At 38.6% G+C, this 17,683-nt stretch overlaps 1 protein-coding gene and 1 long non-coding RNA gene across 10 annotated transcripts in view; one reads left to right on the top strand and one right to left on the bottom strand.

Annotated features, from left to right (window-relative positions):
• Positions 1-17,683, top strand: part of LOC307216136 — a 53,790-nt gene that overhangs the window by 35,056 nt on the left and 1,051 nt on the right. For 5 of the 6 annotated variants that reach the window (XR_013838926.1, XR_013838927.1, XR_013838928.1 and 2 more), the window contains 3 exons: positions 12,785-12,888; positions 15,666-15,819; positions 16,083-16,699. This is a non-coding gene — a long non-coding RNA (uncharacterized lncRNA). Of the gene's footprint in view, positions 1-12,784; positions 12,889-15,665; positions 15,820-16,082; positions 16,700-17,683 lie in introns of those variants that run through there. The other variant, XR_013838925.1, reaches the window with a different exon arrangement.
• The window catches only part of NELL1 (neural EGFL like 1), a 372,071-nt gene continuing 354,701 nt past the window's right edge, over positions 314-17,683 (bottom strand). For all 4 annotated transcript variants that reach the window (XM_079966358.1, XM_079966357.1, XM_079966360.1 and 1 more), the window contains 3 exons: positions 10,558-10,734; positions 6,842-7,066; positions 314-2,889 (listed from right to left, as the gene is read on the bottom strand). In XM_079966358.1, coding sequence (XP_079822484.1) covers positions 2,839-2,889; positions 6,842-7,066; positions 10,558-10,734 — 453 coding nt within the window. In that variant the 3' untranslated portion in view covers positions 314-2,838. The remainder of the gene's footprint in view (positions 2,890-6,841; positions 7,067-10,557; positions 10,735-17,683) is intronic.

The following is a 17,683-nucleotide window of genomic DNA, read 5'->3' as shown; positions in this document are numbered from 1 at the left end:
CTCCATAAAACACAGTTTAAATATGGAACTCTCTCCTACAAGCTGTAGTGATTGTCTTTAAAAAGTTAGACAAGAAAAGGCTATTAATGGCTGTGTGCTGCTTCTAACATCTGAGGAAGCATGCCCCGGAATGCTACTTGTGTAGAAACACAGGTGGGGGGGAGAAGTGCTTGTGGGTTTTCCATAGGCTTCTGGCCAGCATAAGAATGGATGCTGGGCTAGAAGGGCCTGATCCAGCATCCCTCTCTTCATATTATTAACATGTTTGCAATGCATGCACAGTTTCAAAGAAAAAAAAGGCTGAGGCCAGGAAATATGTACATAGGAGTTTATTTAGATGCCACAAGTTTTAAATCACTCCCTTTTACATCCCAAACCACTGCATCATCTCCTTCAGTTGAATTACCATTGGGGTTTACAACATGATTTACAAAATGGATTAATGATGCGATTTACAAATGTCCTTTGTGGATCCTATAAAACACAACTTTATAATACCATCGTTAAAACAATGAAAATAAACACATAAGGGATGCTAAAAAGGGGGCAACTGATAGAAAGAAAAGACAAACTCTGCTGGCATGGAGTCCCATATAAATAGGGCCTTCTTCGTTGTCTTCAGGGTTTTTGCATAAAGGAATTCTCAGCCATTAGAGGAAAACAAAAGCAGGGCCTGCACCATTAACCACTAGACCCACCTGTGTACCAGAACAACTGACCTGAAGTGTTTATTTTTATGTTGGATGCTAAAAATATATGGTGATAGAGCATGAATGTGTTGTCATATTCATTTTAAAAAATCCATTCCTATAATAGGCTTCAAAAAGTTCACATGACTGCAGACCTTCCATAATGTTCTGCCATACGCCTTTAGTAGAATGCTCTGTGCACGATATAACGCAGAACAATGTCCACTATTCTTTCATTGCAGATACTCTACCATGGCTTTTAGAAATCAGTTTTACAGTTCTTGATTAAAACAGTTGTTCCACAAATGTAATGTGTACTTGCTAAGCTTGCCACCAGACTCTCATCCTCGCCAAGCAGTTAGATATAAACAGTGAAAATGAAGAGTATCTCGCACAGCAAAAGCAGAATGAGAACAAGAAGCACTTTAAAAACACGGTGACCTCAGTTCTAAGTTTTAGGAGTGCAGGAGTGTTTGCATGTCCCTTCCCCCTCTGCTTAGCAAATGTAGTGAAAAGGAAACAAAGTTGGTTTTTGTTTTTGGTAGATCAATAAATAAGCAAACATACATATCCTGTTGTTGCACTCATAGATTCAAATATCAAGGTTGACATTGTATGCAACTAGCCTATCTGGAAGTGGGGGGGGGGGGGGTTACCTTCCCAATTCCCACTGAACAGTCTGGTGTACCTGCTATGCTGTGGGAGGCAATCTATGCATGGGAACCAGTTGGATAGGACTGAATCTATTGAAGTTTTAAGCTGAGACAGATTTTGCTTTAGCGCTATCGACATCTTATAGCCTTGCAAAATCAAAGCAGCTACCTATCATTCAAACTTAACCTTTGTGCACATTTCAAAGTTTTAATTACAATTCTGCTTAAGTTTAGGATTTTAAACAGCATTTTACAGATGGCTAACTTAATAAATTAGATCTTTTTTGAATGTCAGAAGATGTGGGAAATGGGGACAAGGTTGTTTGGTGAATATATTACATTTAATGAAAACTGGAACGTGGAGTGGTCCACCTTTCTTCCAAGGCTAGCATACTGCCAAGGTGATGTATGCTGAAATTATAGTTAAATGCAGTGACATTTACACTGTTCCTTGTAAGCTCTAACACAGTACAAATAGAGATGAACTTGTTTGTTATGGCATACATAATGGAGGATGGCAGACTTTATTATGCTAAAGCAACTACATGGGGGAGAGATTATAAACATATACCAGTTTAACAGATATCAAAATCTCACCCATTCACTTAAAATCTAGAAGTGAAAAGCCCTTTGATTGCTTTATTGAATGCTTCACAACCCTAACTGAATTACACCCACATCCAATATTTGTTGTTTGACTTGCAAACTACAACATTCTGCTAAGCCTAATGTTGATAAATGCCATGGTTTTCTGGGTACTGATGAAAAGTGTGTCATCCTTTCTTTCCCCCTCCACACAGGAATTTTGCTGTTAGCTGTCTGCAAAAAAAATATGCTTTTTGCCACTTCATTAAACTTGTGACATTATCCCTTTTTATATATTTGTGTGTTTCTTTCATAAAGATAGGCTGAGGTTTGATCCAGCCTGTACAAGTCAAATGTACCTTGGAATGTTTTACAATGTTTGACAGCTATGAAATATAAGTACTATGCAATTTGACTGTACATACATACATATTTTCATAAATACATCCGAACAGGGACCTCAGAACTAAATAGGCAATAGTATGGGACTAAACCACAACAGGCAGCCTTATTTTGTAGGACCTTGATCTAACCTAAAATAAAATGGGAGTTTCCATAATGTTGGTTTTGTACACAAAGTAAACAAATCAATACATTGTATTTTACTGATGAAATAATTTCAATGCATTTGCAAATGATTTGACAGGAAAAGGGTGTAATTTACAACACTCAAAACTTTTTAACAACCATTGATTTATATGTATTGTACTGTAAAAGTCACCCGAGAGAAGCCTAGCAAGGTTGAGCGTGTAGTGGTAGGTCCCAAAGGCAACTCCCAAATATCTTCCTCAGATGGAGACTTTGGTAATTGTCTATTGTATAAAACTCCCATCTCTTACAACTGTATTCATTTTGCAAGTGGGAAGTTGCATCCGTTTGCCTCGCGAAAATAATAGTCCCAGCTTTATACATCAGTTATTGTGAAGACATTCTAAATCCACAGAGCAACACACATTTCCATTCTGTGAGGAGAAAGAAAACAAAGAAAATAAGATGCATTAATGCTATTAGCACAACCAGTGAATATGACTATTATGACATGGGCTCTAAAAAAGTAGACTCAGGAAATGAGCATTTTGCAATTCAGTCCCCCAAGATGAGACAACTAAGACTTTTTTTTTTTTTAATTGTCAACAGTCCTGCTTTGTGCGTTTACCAGGGACTAGTGCTGCAGTAAGATAGTGGAGGGATGGCAGAACTCCTCCATCACATAGATGGGGTTGCACTCTCTCTGTAGGAACAGCTGTTCAAATTGAGGGATGCAACACCATCTCTGTTGCTGGAGACTCAGGTGATCTCTGGGGCGAGGAGGACCTATTACTAGCTTGTGCGGGTATGTTAGCTACGCCCTTTCCTGGACAGAGATCACTTAGTCACTGTGATTCATGTGTTGATAACCTCACGATTGGACTACTGCAGTGTGCTCATGTAGGGCTTTCCTTGAGATTGGGCTAGGAGCTGCAGCTAGTGCAGAATGCTATGGCCATATTACACCTGAGGTGAGGGAACTGCAGTGGCTGCCAATCAGCGGCCATGCGTTCAAGGTCTTCTTGTTAACATACAACTTGAGACTAGGTTACCTGAAAGACTACCTGCCCCTGTCTAGACCTGAAAGTTACTTAGATCATCTCAGGAAATTCTACCTGTGGCAGTGTATCCTGCACCATAGGGTATGTTTTTCTATTGCCTGTTTCATTGGCTTTTAGGGGGTTTTGTGTGTGTTCTTGATTTAATGATATATGTTTTAGACTATACACCACTAAGATTTTTAAAAAAACATTAACCAGTTTATAAATGCTGCTCAATAAATAGATCACGTGACTCTTGGCTCTCATATGCAAAATCTAATTCCACAAAGGTTCTGTTCACATTATTACCCTTCAAAAAAAGGGGGCGGGGAAAACAGATCATATGAAGTGAATTTCTGCACAAGCAGCCATTTGCACAGAGCTGCTTCACTTAAACTGGAGGCTATTTGCATGATGGGAAGACTTATGCCATTCTATAGACTCGCCGATGATAATGTATAAAGTTGACTGTTCTAAGGAGGGTGGGTGATTTACTTTGATGCCCAAAAATGTTGATTCAGATTCTGTTGGTTAGATGGCAACAATTTTCTTTTCAGTTTAGTAAATTAAATTAGAGCAGCTATACAGAATCTTCCTATACTTCTTCCTCCAACTCTCTTCTTTGCTTAGAGATAGTTTGCAGTATTTTCTTGGCATGAGTACTAATATTATTATTTTTCTTTGAAACATAGATATATTTCCTGAGAGATGATTCATTCTCACATGTGCAGCCTCTTATCTGTTCTCTGATGGAAAATGGGAATTATTATTTTCTCAGGCTAAATGGTCAGTTCCAAAAAGTCTTGTAAGGTTTGCTTACTTCCAACTAGTTAGATTCATTCTACTAAACACATTCTTAGGCACACTCTTGTGAAATTGAATTACCACTCTGAAAGCTTAGCAGACCAAAAGCTTGGCATTCTAACATAGGAATACTGAAGTGGTTCAAAGAGAAGCAGGTAACTCCCCACCCCCTTAAGAATCGGTGCAGTTTTAACCTTGTCTATTCAGCTGTGAGTGCTAGCAAATGCCATGGGGCTTACTCCCAGTTAAGTGGGGTTAGGCTTGCAGCCTAGGACACTTGCCCCCTAGTTACTACTGATCGGGATAGCCTCTTGTGCAGACTGAACCATTTGGACCAGTGGGATTATGTCTATATCCAGAGTTTTGAATTATGGAATGATCTTGTTTGGTACTTCTTGTGATGAGGTACAGTCACAATAATTTTCAGGAATCATTGGGGTTAAAGGGAACTGCTTCATATTGGTGTTTAGATATCTAAGAACTACAACTATAGCTGGAATTCGCAAGCTACAGATTCTTAATGACTTAACTGATGTGTACATTTGGTTTGCAGTCATGAAGTTACTTATATCTACTCATCATGTTGAGTTTGATTTCATTAAGCTTGTTCAGGTAACTTAGGACAGTATGTTCTGTTAAGAAGGAACTAACAAAGATGCCTCTTCAAGTGTCTGATATACAGAGCAGCTTCCTGCCTGCTTTCACCAGGTGCATGGAACTCTTAATCCACATGGCAAACAGAGCAAATCCAATACCATACTAATCCTATCTCTGCTGCCATATGATTTGAGTCTGTGACATCTGAACCTCAGAGATACACAAATGGAAGCAACTATATTCCCCTGTCACAGCCCACGCAATGCCTCAGGGAAAGAGCCCCAAGGGCAGGAAAGCAAATCAAATGAATTAAAGCTCAAATACTCCAGCCATGGCTTATTGCTGCACTGCGCATGAGAAAATGGCGAAGAATACCCTGTTACAGTATTTTATACAGCATTTCATAAAACAGCATTTGGTACTTTCAGTGATCTAGAAAGGATCAAAGGAAAGCAATTCCGTCCAGGAAGATGGTGTAAAAAGAACAAGAAATCATTATTTGATTAACATGCATTGCTCAAAGTGCTGCATGTTAGTCACTGTAAAAAGTTACTATTTTGGTACACTTTCATTTTCTTCTCATTTTAAATAAAAAGCATAACCTTGGATGATAACGGATGCTAATTGCACTAAGTGCATTACAGTATTTCTGAAAGCTAAAGTGGATGAAGTGCTAAATATGATTTCTCAAAAGGATGTCATTTTGGTATCAGTTACATTCTCAGTGAAATCTTCTTGCCCTAAACTATAATGGCTTTAGAAAGTTGCGTATAGGACAATGCCACAAAACTATGACAGGCAGCTCAACAATATGAGGCCTGGAGCTCTTGCATGCCACTGACATTCATCTTTTGGAGGAGTGGAGGGCTTCTTTAAGTGGCCGAGGACTTTCCAGGTTTTATGTGCCAACAGATGATGAGTTGGGAAGGTTTTCTGTATCTATTGGGAAGCACTGATAGAACGAATAGAGTGTTGGGCTAGAACCTGGGAGATCAGATCTTACTTAGCCATGAAGGTCATTGTGACCTTACGCCACAGCCTAACCTACTTCATAGTGCTGTGTGAATAAAATGGGGAGAAGGAAGACCATGTATGCCACTTTAAGGTCTATGGAAGAAAGTAGAAATATAAATAAATAATATAAATAAATGTGGCAGGACACCCCACACACCCTCAAAAAAGTATCCTGGACCACCTCTAATAGTGAATTCAGAGTAATTCTAGATTCTGTTGGCAGTGATTATGACTATAGTGACAATTCTGAAACCTCACAACTTCAAATGGGCCATTTCTGCACTAATCTAAAATGTGTGGCTTGAGGGTTGTCATCTCCATTGTTTAATATTCAATTTTTATTCATTCCACCATGAATAGCGAATTATACTCCAGAAAGTTTATAAAACCAAGCTACAAAATAGGATTTGTGTTTCTCTTGATTTTCCTGCTTTAGAGAATAAATGTATATTTCTACCCTTTACCTTCAATTTTTGCCCATCTCTGTAAGGAAATAGAGCAAGAAGCAAAAGGGATTCAAAATGAATGCAACATAAATATATTGCACCCTGCAATTGGTATTACTGTAACTGCCTTGCTAACAGGCAGGTTATTTTTGAAAATACATATTTATCAATGTCTAAAATGTTTACTAGTTATTAACATCACTATTCTACATGCATATTAAGAATACCTGCAGGGCTTTAAGAGAGACTATTTTAAAGTTGTAGAAGAAGCCTACTGAATATTTCTGGCCCTATCTCCCTGGATAATAATCACACAATTACCATTATACAAATTGCATAATTTTTGTTACTGCATTCTCATTCTTCTGTTGCAGCTCACTGCTGTCAGTGACAGCTAAAAGCAACCTTCCTGGGTAAAGAGTCTGACTCCTACACACAAATTATGTGTACTGTCCTCCCCTCCTCCAACTTTTACTATCAAATACCTTGCATTTGCAAGTTGTACAAGGAGACCCGAGCATTGTCCATACGGAGCCACTAAGTCGTGCTATTCCATAGCCATCTTGACAAGTTTTTCTGATATCGTAGGTTATGTTATCAGCCAAACAAGGATCACTGACACAACGAGGGCAACATTCTCCTTCTGATATTGCTGTGAAGTCACAGGTGAGAGTGGGGCATGCAAGCGGCCAACAATCTACTTCACCTTCCTGGGAAAACAGAGAAAGACCCACAGTAAGTTACGTCAAACTATGAAACAAAACACCAATAGCAACTACTTCTTTGATCAACTTTTACTGTTAGGCCTGAGTCATTACCTAAAACTGGGGTGGAATAGGACTCCCCTTATTCCATTGTTGCCCATAATAGCAGAGGCTGGTGGGAGTTTGGGTACCTCAGTCTCTTGAAGGGTACAAGTTATCCATTCTTGACTAAAATTCACTTACAAAATAGGCATATTCTGATCTGGCAGTAGTCTAAACAGTGCAGTGTAGCTGGGCACCACATTTACAGCAGATTAAGGACCATGCACACACCTCTGATGGATAAATGCAGACCTCCAACCAGGGATGTGGATACACCATGCTGCTGTACAGTCGTACCTTGGAAGTCAAATGGAATCCGTTCCGGAAGTCCATTCAACTTCCAAAACCAAAGTGTTTGACTTCCAAATAACAGCTTCTAGTTGGCTGCAGGAAGCTTCTGCAACCAATCAGAAGCCGAGGAAGCCCAGTTGGATGTTCAGGTTCCAAAAGAACATTTGCAAACTGAAACAATCACTTCCGGGTTTGCGGCATTTGGGAGCCAAAACGTCCGAGTTCCAGGGCATTTGACAACCAAGGTATGACTGTATATAAAACTCATTTGCTGAACTGGGTGATGTGATAATATATAGCTTCTGAATGAAAAGCCACAAATGGTTGAATTCTGAAGCACATTTTTGTTTTGATTTCATAGCCCTGTTATGCAGATGTGCATCTTCATCACAAATTGCTTGCTGGTTTCCCACAGGCATCTGGTTGGCCACTGATGCTGGCCAAGTTGGGCCATTGGCCTGATCCAGCAGGCTCTTCTTATGTTCTTTAAGCAATTTACGAGGCTATGTAAACTACTCATTTTAACAAAAGGAAACCATGAACCATATTATCACATCAGTACTGCAGTACTGCCACTAGCTATTTACAGTGTTAAGGCTAAATGCTATGTAGTAGTTTACAGACACTAAGAGATAATGACACAGTAGTTAACTCATCCAGAAATCATATGATAACTGACACCTCAGGATACAACGATAAATAATTCATTGCATTACTCTGCAGCATTTGCAACCAAAAATGCCATGAAATTCAGATTAGACAAAGTCACTGGTGAGAAAGGTAAGGTGATTCAACCTATTCTGGATGGGGTTGCACTCCTCTTGGAGGAACAGGAACATTCCTTATTATTATTTCAGAAGTCTTTTAAAGTCTAACACCTAGTTTTATTGCTACCAGTTTAAACATATGGCATATTGTGCATTTTTTTGTTTTGCTTTTAAGTGATAGATAGATTATATGTTCTTTGTCCAAAAGAAGTCCAGGAGCTTTCTTTTGAGTAAGCAAGCATGGAATCACACTGTCAAGTTCTCACAACATGAAGTATATGGAGGTCCGTTCCCCCCCCCTCCGCAGTAATGCATCCTATGGTATCAGGATCTGATAAACTGTATTAGGCAACATACACACTATACCTTTAAAGCACTTTGCCCCTCTCAAAGAATTATGGGCACTGTAGTTGGTTAAAGGTTGCTCTGTGAAGGGTAAACTATAGTTCCTAGAATTCTTTGGAGGAAAAAAATGTGCTTTGCTTGTGACGTCCACTGGAAGTTTTAACATTCTTTAGTTACTTATGCATCACCAGTTGTTTTTGAAGCTCTGAAATCACTTTAGTGAATTGCTATGTGGCACTGAAAAGCCCTGTTCTTTGGACCCTAGTGATTCCCCCCCCCCCTTTCCAAGCATATTACTACTACTACTACAAAGCATGTATATAGTCCTTTACAGAGTTGATATTATAGTATTTTTAAAAAATAATTTTTATTGATTTTCTTTTCTCATAACAAATACCCAATATCATTACTAAATATTCATTTTTCAATTCCTCCCCTCCCTGTTCACTTCCCTCAGCTTCCATTTCTGGTTTATTACATTAAATGATACATTCTATGTTATCACATTGTTATATTTCTTGTTCTTTGTAAATAAAATTGTAAGTGTTTATTTAAATCCTGCCAGCGAGTCCATTTTTTTGTTTGTTTCTGCAGATATATTGTAAAAGGTTCCAATATCACAATAGTGATTTTGATATTACATAGTATTAGTAATCTTTACAATTGCTTTGGGTAGTATTATTTCCATATTACATGACAAAGACTGCAGAGGGGATGAGTTGCCAAAAGCAACAGAACGAATTAACAGCAGAGGCAAGATTTCCTGTAGTGATTTCCTTGTTCACAGTCAGGCTCTTAGCTGCTGCACTACACAGATTTTGACACTGAGAAGCCACATTTTCTGGCCTTAATTTCTAAATACTGATAATGACATATTGGGAGAATCTCCATCCCTCTGTTGACACAGGGATTCCACATGGCATCGCTAATGGATAGCCATCCAGTCTCTCCTTAAAAGCCTCTAATGAAGAAGGGTCCACCAACTAAAAATGTTGAATTCAGTTGTTCCCCCAAACAAATATTTGGAGTACCTGGTTGAGGCTTTTCAGTCTAAGAATGTGCATGAGCAGCACACATTTGCATGTATATATGTTTGTGCAATCATCCCTAGGAAGCCCCAGCTGGATCAGGACACAGTAACTGAACTAGACAGCAAAGCCCTCTCACAGTTTTCAATTTAGAAATACAGCTATCTGTTTCCTCAATAAAACCTGCTATTACCTCCAAACTTGCTTCAGCAGCAATAGGCATTTTCTTTTTAAAACCGGCAGGCTTTCCTGGACAATTTGGTATGCAAATATTCCCCCTAGGCTAAAGTAAAATATAGCTCTGCTTCTTATAGTCTTAACATGTATGTATTCTGTAAGGTGAAGAGATCAATCCTTTGTGTGCATAAATCTTGATGGTCTTTAATTCATGATGACCCCTCTAACCTCTACCTTTGTAAATGTTCAGAATAATATGTTGCAGAGGAAGAGACACAAAATAAAGCTGATGGAAGGTTTAAATTTTTTCCTCATGCCCAGACCAAAATAGTGAACATTGTAAGGCCTTTAAAGATGCTGCATTTATGTTGAAGAAAGTAAGTCAGATAAGCACCTTTTAAAAACTTGCTACTTCAGATCATGTTATGCACCTTAGAATATATGTACAGTGGTACCTTCATTCTCGAATGTGTCCATTGACGAACATTTCGGAACCCAAATGCTGAAAAACCAGAAATAAATGCTTTCGCTGCATGTTTCTCAACTGAATTTGCAGACAGCCCTTTGCACCTCGGTTTTCAAATGTTTCGGAACTCAAATGGTCTTCCGGAACAGATTACATTCGAGAACAGAGGTACCGCTGTATAGAGCTTTCCGTACTGTATTTTGTGTCATGAGAAGAGAAGAATGTTAACAGTATGCATTTTTTATTTTTCAATATGGCGTGTCCATCAATCTTTTACTGCTCTTGCATCTCTTAAGAAAAATATTTTATTGGTTTACATACCAGACAGCGGCACTGCTGACAGCTGTATGTCCAATTGTCTCCACTTCGGTACAGCTTGTGCCCATTCTGATCTAAACATTGACTGGTGACTCTGGTATCACATTCTGGGCAGCAAAAGAAATCAACACTGGGATTCTGACAATCACACGTAGTTCGTCGACAGAATATTTTGCCATCCTGTCAAGAAACAAAAATCATTAGTATTCAGTGTTTCTAAATAATGGATAGATCAAATTGGGGCAGTGCCTAGCAATGCGTGTTAGCAATTTGCATTTTATAGTTTTATTCATTATACTGTACAGTTCACAAATACAAGTGATTGGGAAGCTGAATAGTCACATTTCAGAAACTCATACCATGCTCATTGTTCTATAACAGGCAAGAGGTGAGGCAGTATAATTTTTTTTTTAAATTCTTCTATAGCAATTATTAGTTCTGCTTGTGAATGAGGTTGCACAGACTCTTGCATAAATGGAAGAACACCTCTGGATCTAGTTTCACTTTTGCCTTCCAAATGTGATGGAGCACCTTTGGAAACAATCCTAAATTTAGTGTTTGAATGTATTGCAATGCTATTTATTCAAAGAAGCAAGAATATTTGTTCATAAACATTCATGTACTTTTCTTTGCTTTCAACTGATGCATTAGCAGTAAACACCCAAGTAAGAAATTCATGTTGGACTCAGTGCCATGTGGACTTAAGAGTGAAAACTGGCAAGGATTCTGATGGCAACTGTTCTATGATGGCACCAACTGTTGGGTGAAATGCAGTGTATGTTGCTCCACTTACAGACGACATCGCATCCATTGCTGGAGTGGGGAGGAGGCAATATCAGCAACTCTTCTTCCCACCCCTCTGTCCCCTAAATATACTCCAGCAGACCTCTCAGCTGTAAACTGCCTCTCTCTACTTGATTGATAGATGACTTTCACCAGCAGAGTGACACCCATTGAATATCCAGATTCACCTTCATCCTAGTTCTGAGATGCCTTAAATAAATACTATGAGTATTCCCACAGCCTTCAAAGACAAGATTATTTCTGTTCCAAGGAGCAGCCAAAAACGTATCAAGCAGCACCTATTTTCTACATTTTTCCTGCTTTCACTTTTCTAGCCAATATTGGGGTTTATGTTTTATTCTGGTTAGTTTTAGCATATTGTAAATGTTATGAAACTGAGGTTTGGGTACTCTTTCCACTTATACAAGAAATAAATATGGTCTCAAATTTCATTTTGGAAGCTATGTGTGAATGGAAAAGTTCTCAACTTTACCACTCTTTTCTCTCCAAATGAATACTTTAAACCATTGCCCTTGCAAATAGTTTCTTGGGTGCATTTTGAATGAATAAATGTTTCTATTAGTCACATAATGAGTATCATGAAGCAACAATTTTATTCACAAACTTTTGAATAACCATGTAATTGTAGAGATAATACCTTCAGTAATTTTGTGGCTGAACAGGTGGCACCATTAATTTAACAAAAATGCATTACACTGCAAAACCAGGCCTGTCAGAGGAATTTAATACAGCAGGTTAATGGAGGAACCTATCATCCTTTCACCTTCAGTTATATCTAGTTATGTTGTTGGTTTTTTTACAGCTTGACTTGCAGTCCAACGGAAGAGGAGACTATGTCACCATATCTAACAACTCAGCACAATTTCACATTCCTTTCTCGCTGAAATCAGGATGTAGAAGTGCTTCACTCCAGATTGGCTCATGCTCTCAGACTCATTTTTGAAAAACTTTTTATTTATACCTCTCGGAAATGAAGCTTTAATACCACAACTGCTAAATATTTACTCCTTGCATAGGATCCTGCACATTTCAGTGGCTACAGATTAAATTATAATCCTTGTGATAACTAGAGCATCAATATTGTTTTAAAATGTAAAAAAAGAAGTAGTATGCGTTGGCTTGATGGAAAAGGGAAAATGAGTTTATTCAAATTGTGAGGATGATAATTATTGTGCTGGAAACTCTACCTGTTATTATAGGTGAATAAATAATTTCAATGCTTTTACATGCATAGCATTGAACTGAAATCTAGAATACTAATGAATTATTTCAAATTAGGTAGTGGGTTCTTCATTTGCTGAATGGTTAATTCAAGCAAAACAAACAAACAAAACAAAAAAAAACCACCCCAACTGCTTTTAAGAACAGGGTTTTCAGCCCACCTACTCATAGGCAATACTATCTCTCAAAGTTGTGCTTCCTACAGTAGGGTGAAGAAAAGAGACAGGTAGACCTGAGAAGTAGCTGGCACAGCAGCTGCTGAGACACACTGTGCTGCTGAACTTCTGAAGAGACAACCATTATCTCCAGGTGAGAGTACAGTAAATTTGCAGTTCAAATGTGAAAATGTACATCAGTTATCAGTGGCATAGTAAATGTCAAGCTACGTTGTCACACAGCTACTTCACCCTGAGCTCAAACGTTGCCCATGTTTCAAAGAGCAAGAATGCTGGTTTTCATGTATGAAAGAAACTTACACCCAGTGCTTTTTTCCCCTGGGGGTTCTCAAGCGTATGCAGTACAGGCACCTTTTCTTCTAGAAGAAAAGCACTGCTTAAACCAGTGCAGATAAACAAATTGAAGCAATCAGGAACCATTTCATAAAAGGTTGCAACTGGTTTTATTAATAAGAAAAATATTTCTAGCCTTCATAGCTTTGGAACCCTGGAATATTAGAGGCAGTCTAGCAAAGATTTAGTGCCTAGTGAAAATTCAGGGGCACATCCAGACATCTGAGAAAGGGATGCTTCCAGTTCTCATCAATCAAATTTCTGCCCAGATTTTGGCGTTTGGAATAGCCTTGTTTTGTTTCAAAAGTGGAATTAGAATTCGGAATTTTGCATTATTTCTTTAAAAACAAAAATAAAACAGCAACCCTGAATTCTATGCAGAACATTGTGCCTGAACATTACAGTGTGTCTCCCCAAACAAAAACAAAGCAAGCAAAAAAACCACAACACTTTCAAGATGCCTATGGTTAGCCAAAGGCTAGTTCCTTTCATGTCTTGCAGTGGGTGGTTATTATTGTTTAAGTGTTTCACTTCATGTTTTATTTGCATCTGTTTCATTTTGGTATTCATTTTCCCCCCTTTTAAAAAGACATTTTTGCTACCACCTGTGAGGGCAATGCAGCAGAGTTCAGCATCACTCAAGTTTTGCAATGCTTCATTAGTGATACTGAAATTAAATTATTCAAATTAAATATGTAGTGCAACCTAGTCCATATACTTGATGTAACTGGTATTTGGACTTAATTAGAATTTCATATTTTTCCAACACAGTTTTCAGTATCATTGGAATTATTATGCCTCTCGTAGTATTCTATGTTTTGTATACAGACCTGTTCACTCTGCACTCTACAGAGAGCAATTTGACCCCAATATTTCAGTGTCACAAATATGTAGCCTTTTCTGCTACACAAAGTCTCTTGTGCTTTGGAGTGTCAAATATCCATCTCTTAAAATAACCTCAGCAATTTCTAAATAATTCTTCCACTATGTGCACAGACTGAACAAGTGGGAAATCTAGTCTCTTTTCATCTGATAAAATAAGAATGAAAAGCGAGCTGCAGTGACCAACATCACTATGACCACCACCAAACACCACTACGCCTGTACTTCAACTAATTACACCAAGAGAAGTTACAAAAAGAATGTCATTTGAGCCCAGTGACAAGAAAGGGGCTAATACTTTGGAATAATCAGAGGTTTAGATAAAGGAAAAACTGGTGGTGAATTTGTGTAACAAGTTATTTTAAAAATTAGATGAATAATAGAATTGTAGAATTGGAATGGACCCAAGGGACATCTAGTCCAACCCCCTATAATGCAGGAATCTCAACCAAAGCATCCATGACAGCTTTTGAACTTTCCAAAGGAGACTATTTTTCTGGTTTAAAATCATGGCACTATAGTTTACCCCTCACAGAGATACCACCCCAGCACTCTTAACAAACTACAGATCCCAGGATCCTTTCCAAAACCAAATTTCTATAAATTATAAGCACAGGTTCAAGGAATCAATTAAAATCACAAGTGCACTTCCATTCATTACTAGTAGGGTGGTTTATATCAATAAATGAGATCTGTTAAGTATTGCTTGTATGCTCATGCCCAAGTCTGGAAAGGAGGACTCTTAATGGTGAACTTAACTACTTCCTCCTCAAGTGATTAAAACCCAAGCTTGAAGTGCAATTAAATTTGAACCCAGATCATAATTGGTTTCTCAGTTCCATTGCCAGGATCACTGCCACTAGAGTGGATCACCTTCTTCTCAATTAACTGGTGGTGGGTCACAATGGAGAGTTGTTGCTGGTGAGGCCCCCCTTCCTTTCTCCCTGGCATGATGAGCATTAAACAGTAGCATTCCAGGTGTCAAGGACCCTTGGAAATGTGGTTATCCATGGTGCCCAAGTCTTTGGAGATGCTGCTGAAGTTCCCCTGAGTCAGCCTTGGAAAAGAACTCTGGAGCTCATTAAGCCTGCCTCAGAAAATCCAAGCAGAAGAACTGCTTGCTCACTTTACACCTACTGAATAAAACGGAGCTCTGTTTCTTCTTTACATCCAGTAAAGAGTGCTGAAGCCACTGTAGGGGCAAAGAACAAATGTGAGGGAGAAGCCAAGGGCTCCGTGAGGCATGGGATCCTCATTACCACTTTTGTATTTTGTCCCTGCAGGGTCTTTCATCACTCCCATACGGAATAATGGCTCAATTTATTTATACAGGAGCAGGCAAAAGACACTGCAGAAGGAGGTGTAATGCTGAAAGATGACTCACAGAGTTGGCTTCTTTCCCCATCCTCGCTGGTGCACCTTTATTCTTGCCCAATTCAATATAATGCAAGCTACTATGTCTAATGGGGCCATAATAAAGAGGTGCAGGCATGATAAATTGCGGTGGTAGAAGGAATACAACCTCCCATATTTCCACCCTTGAATTGATTTGGAAAGCTTTTCCTGGTTTGGCAGGGGGAGGGGAGAACCTCAAATTATTTCCAAGTGAATCCAAAGCAAATTTGCCAAAGTTCACCCATCTCAAGTTCATGTTGTAGACATTGTGCTCCATAGTCTAGGATATGTATTTTCCAGGATGCTTAACAGACATAGGAAGGCCTCGGGTGCCTGAAGAATGATAAATCCCAGAATCCCTGGCACATGATGCACTGCATTAAAGACACCAAGAGGGAGAGAGGAAGAAACAGAGAGGCCTCAAGAGAGGACCTCCCATTACCACAACTGCTTGGTATGTTGAAAAGGACAGGCAAGGTATTACGGGGGAGGTTCACAGGTAGGAGTGTGAGGGAATTTTTAGACTCATGTTCTGCTGCTTGTCATGGGGCCGGAATTTGCAACTGAGTTCAGAAAATAAACACACGGTACGTTTCTAAATATTTAGAGTGGAATCCAGTTTGTCTGTTATATTAAAGGGAGAGTTTTTGATGCAGTGGATACCACCGCTAACAGAAGTAAGGGAATTTTGGCTGATTCCTTCTTTGCCCCCTTCAGCCATCTTGGCCCTCTGAAAATCTGCTCCTGGGGGCTGGGGAACACCCCAGAACTGCCTAGAAGGTGATATGGGAGGCTACAGAGCGAAGGAAGAATATGAAGATTACCTTTCCTGCTTTCCATCAGCAGAGGTCTGCATCAGACCAAAGACTCTTCTGCAAATGGAAGGGGCGCCTTCAATTTGCATATTGTGCACAGTTATTTTTTTGAAAACAAAGGTAAGCCATACAATGGCCAAGCAATTTGGTTTGTTGAGATCCACTTTGAATCAAGCAGATGAAAATATGTACATCACTATTTAAATCATGTCTTCCCCCATATATTGTCTATCTTGGGAATCTCTTTTCAGGGAACAGTAGCTTCCATACTAGTAAGTCAGTAAAGCTGCTTTATTTGGGGGGGGGGGGAGAAAACAGGATTAAAGACAACACAGCTCCGCCAATGCTGTTATAATTCACATAAGGCTTGAGGGATGTACTCTGAGAAAGCAGAGAAAATCTACTTCAGGCTACTTTGGGTAATGAATGCACTCAACTAATTAAGCTGTTAGAATTGTTAGAATTGTTTTAGCAAATTCTGCTAAATTCATAGGAACAAAAACCAGTATGTTTAGAGAGGATTAGATGGATTGCTGCAGTAATCCCTTCCTCACTTCCTCACTTATCTGTGAAATATTATTATTATTATTTTTAAAAAGGTGTCTTCACATGGTCCAAACCTGGGCACATTATGCCAGAACTGGATATCATTGGCCATGGGGTGGACGATCTAATTCCACATTCACATATGAAGCAGTGTTGGGACAATTAGGATTTTGTTAGCTATTTCAGCGAGCTAAGAGTACATTCAACAGAACATTTTATGGAAAGAGGTTTTATTTTATGTGAAAGATACCAGACTCTGTTTCAATTAAGGCACTGTAGAAAAATTCATACATAATTTACTAGAGCCAATTGTTATAGAATATTAAAATAACTTTTAATAAATAGTCCTGACTAACTAGCAATAAACTGTATTAAGACCCATAAACAGTATATGCTGGCCTTAGCATAGTCATATTATACCTTCACTAGGACTTGGAATGCTCAGAAAAGTTGAGGTGCTCTTTATGGTGGTATTATCCCTATTTCGTTCCTCAAAATATATTCTCAATAACTTCTTCCTGACTGTGAAGCAGTCCTTCTGGAGACGTGCACACAAGCTGAGGTAATTTTAGTATTTTGACTTTTGTATGTTTTAAAGTATGGTTGTGATTTCTTCTTGATTTAACTGTTTTTTTCTTTTGTAAACCACTTTGAAGTTTTCAAGTGGTGTATAAATTTTATGAAATAAATAAATGAGCCATTTTTGCCACCAGCAGTTCCTTTAGCAAGAATGCAAGGTTCCTCCTAAATTTTCAGGTAATGCTTTTGGAAAGAGGAAAAGTAGTCTTATAAAACCATATTTTGCATGCATGATTGCATCATAAATATTCTTAAAATGTTGCTTGAGGATGGGGTCCTATTATCCCCAGTGTTCCAAACTGCAATACAACAGGAGAGTAGTGGAGATTGCTTCTGTTGCAAATGTTGCTGATATAAATATTCCAAGTAAATTTCATA

Source organism: Podarcis cretensis (genome assembly GCF_951804945.1).
Source record: "Podarcis cretensis genome assembly, chromosome: 1".
NCBI classification, from domain to species: domain Eukaryota; kingdom Metazoa; phylum Chordata; class Lepidosauria; order Squamata; family Lacertidae; genus Podarcis; species Podarcis cretensis.
This window is presented reverse-complemented; position numbering and strand designations above follow the sequence as displayed.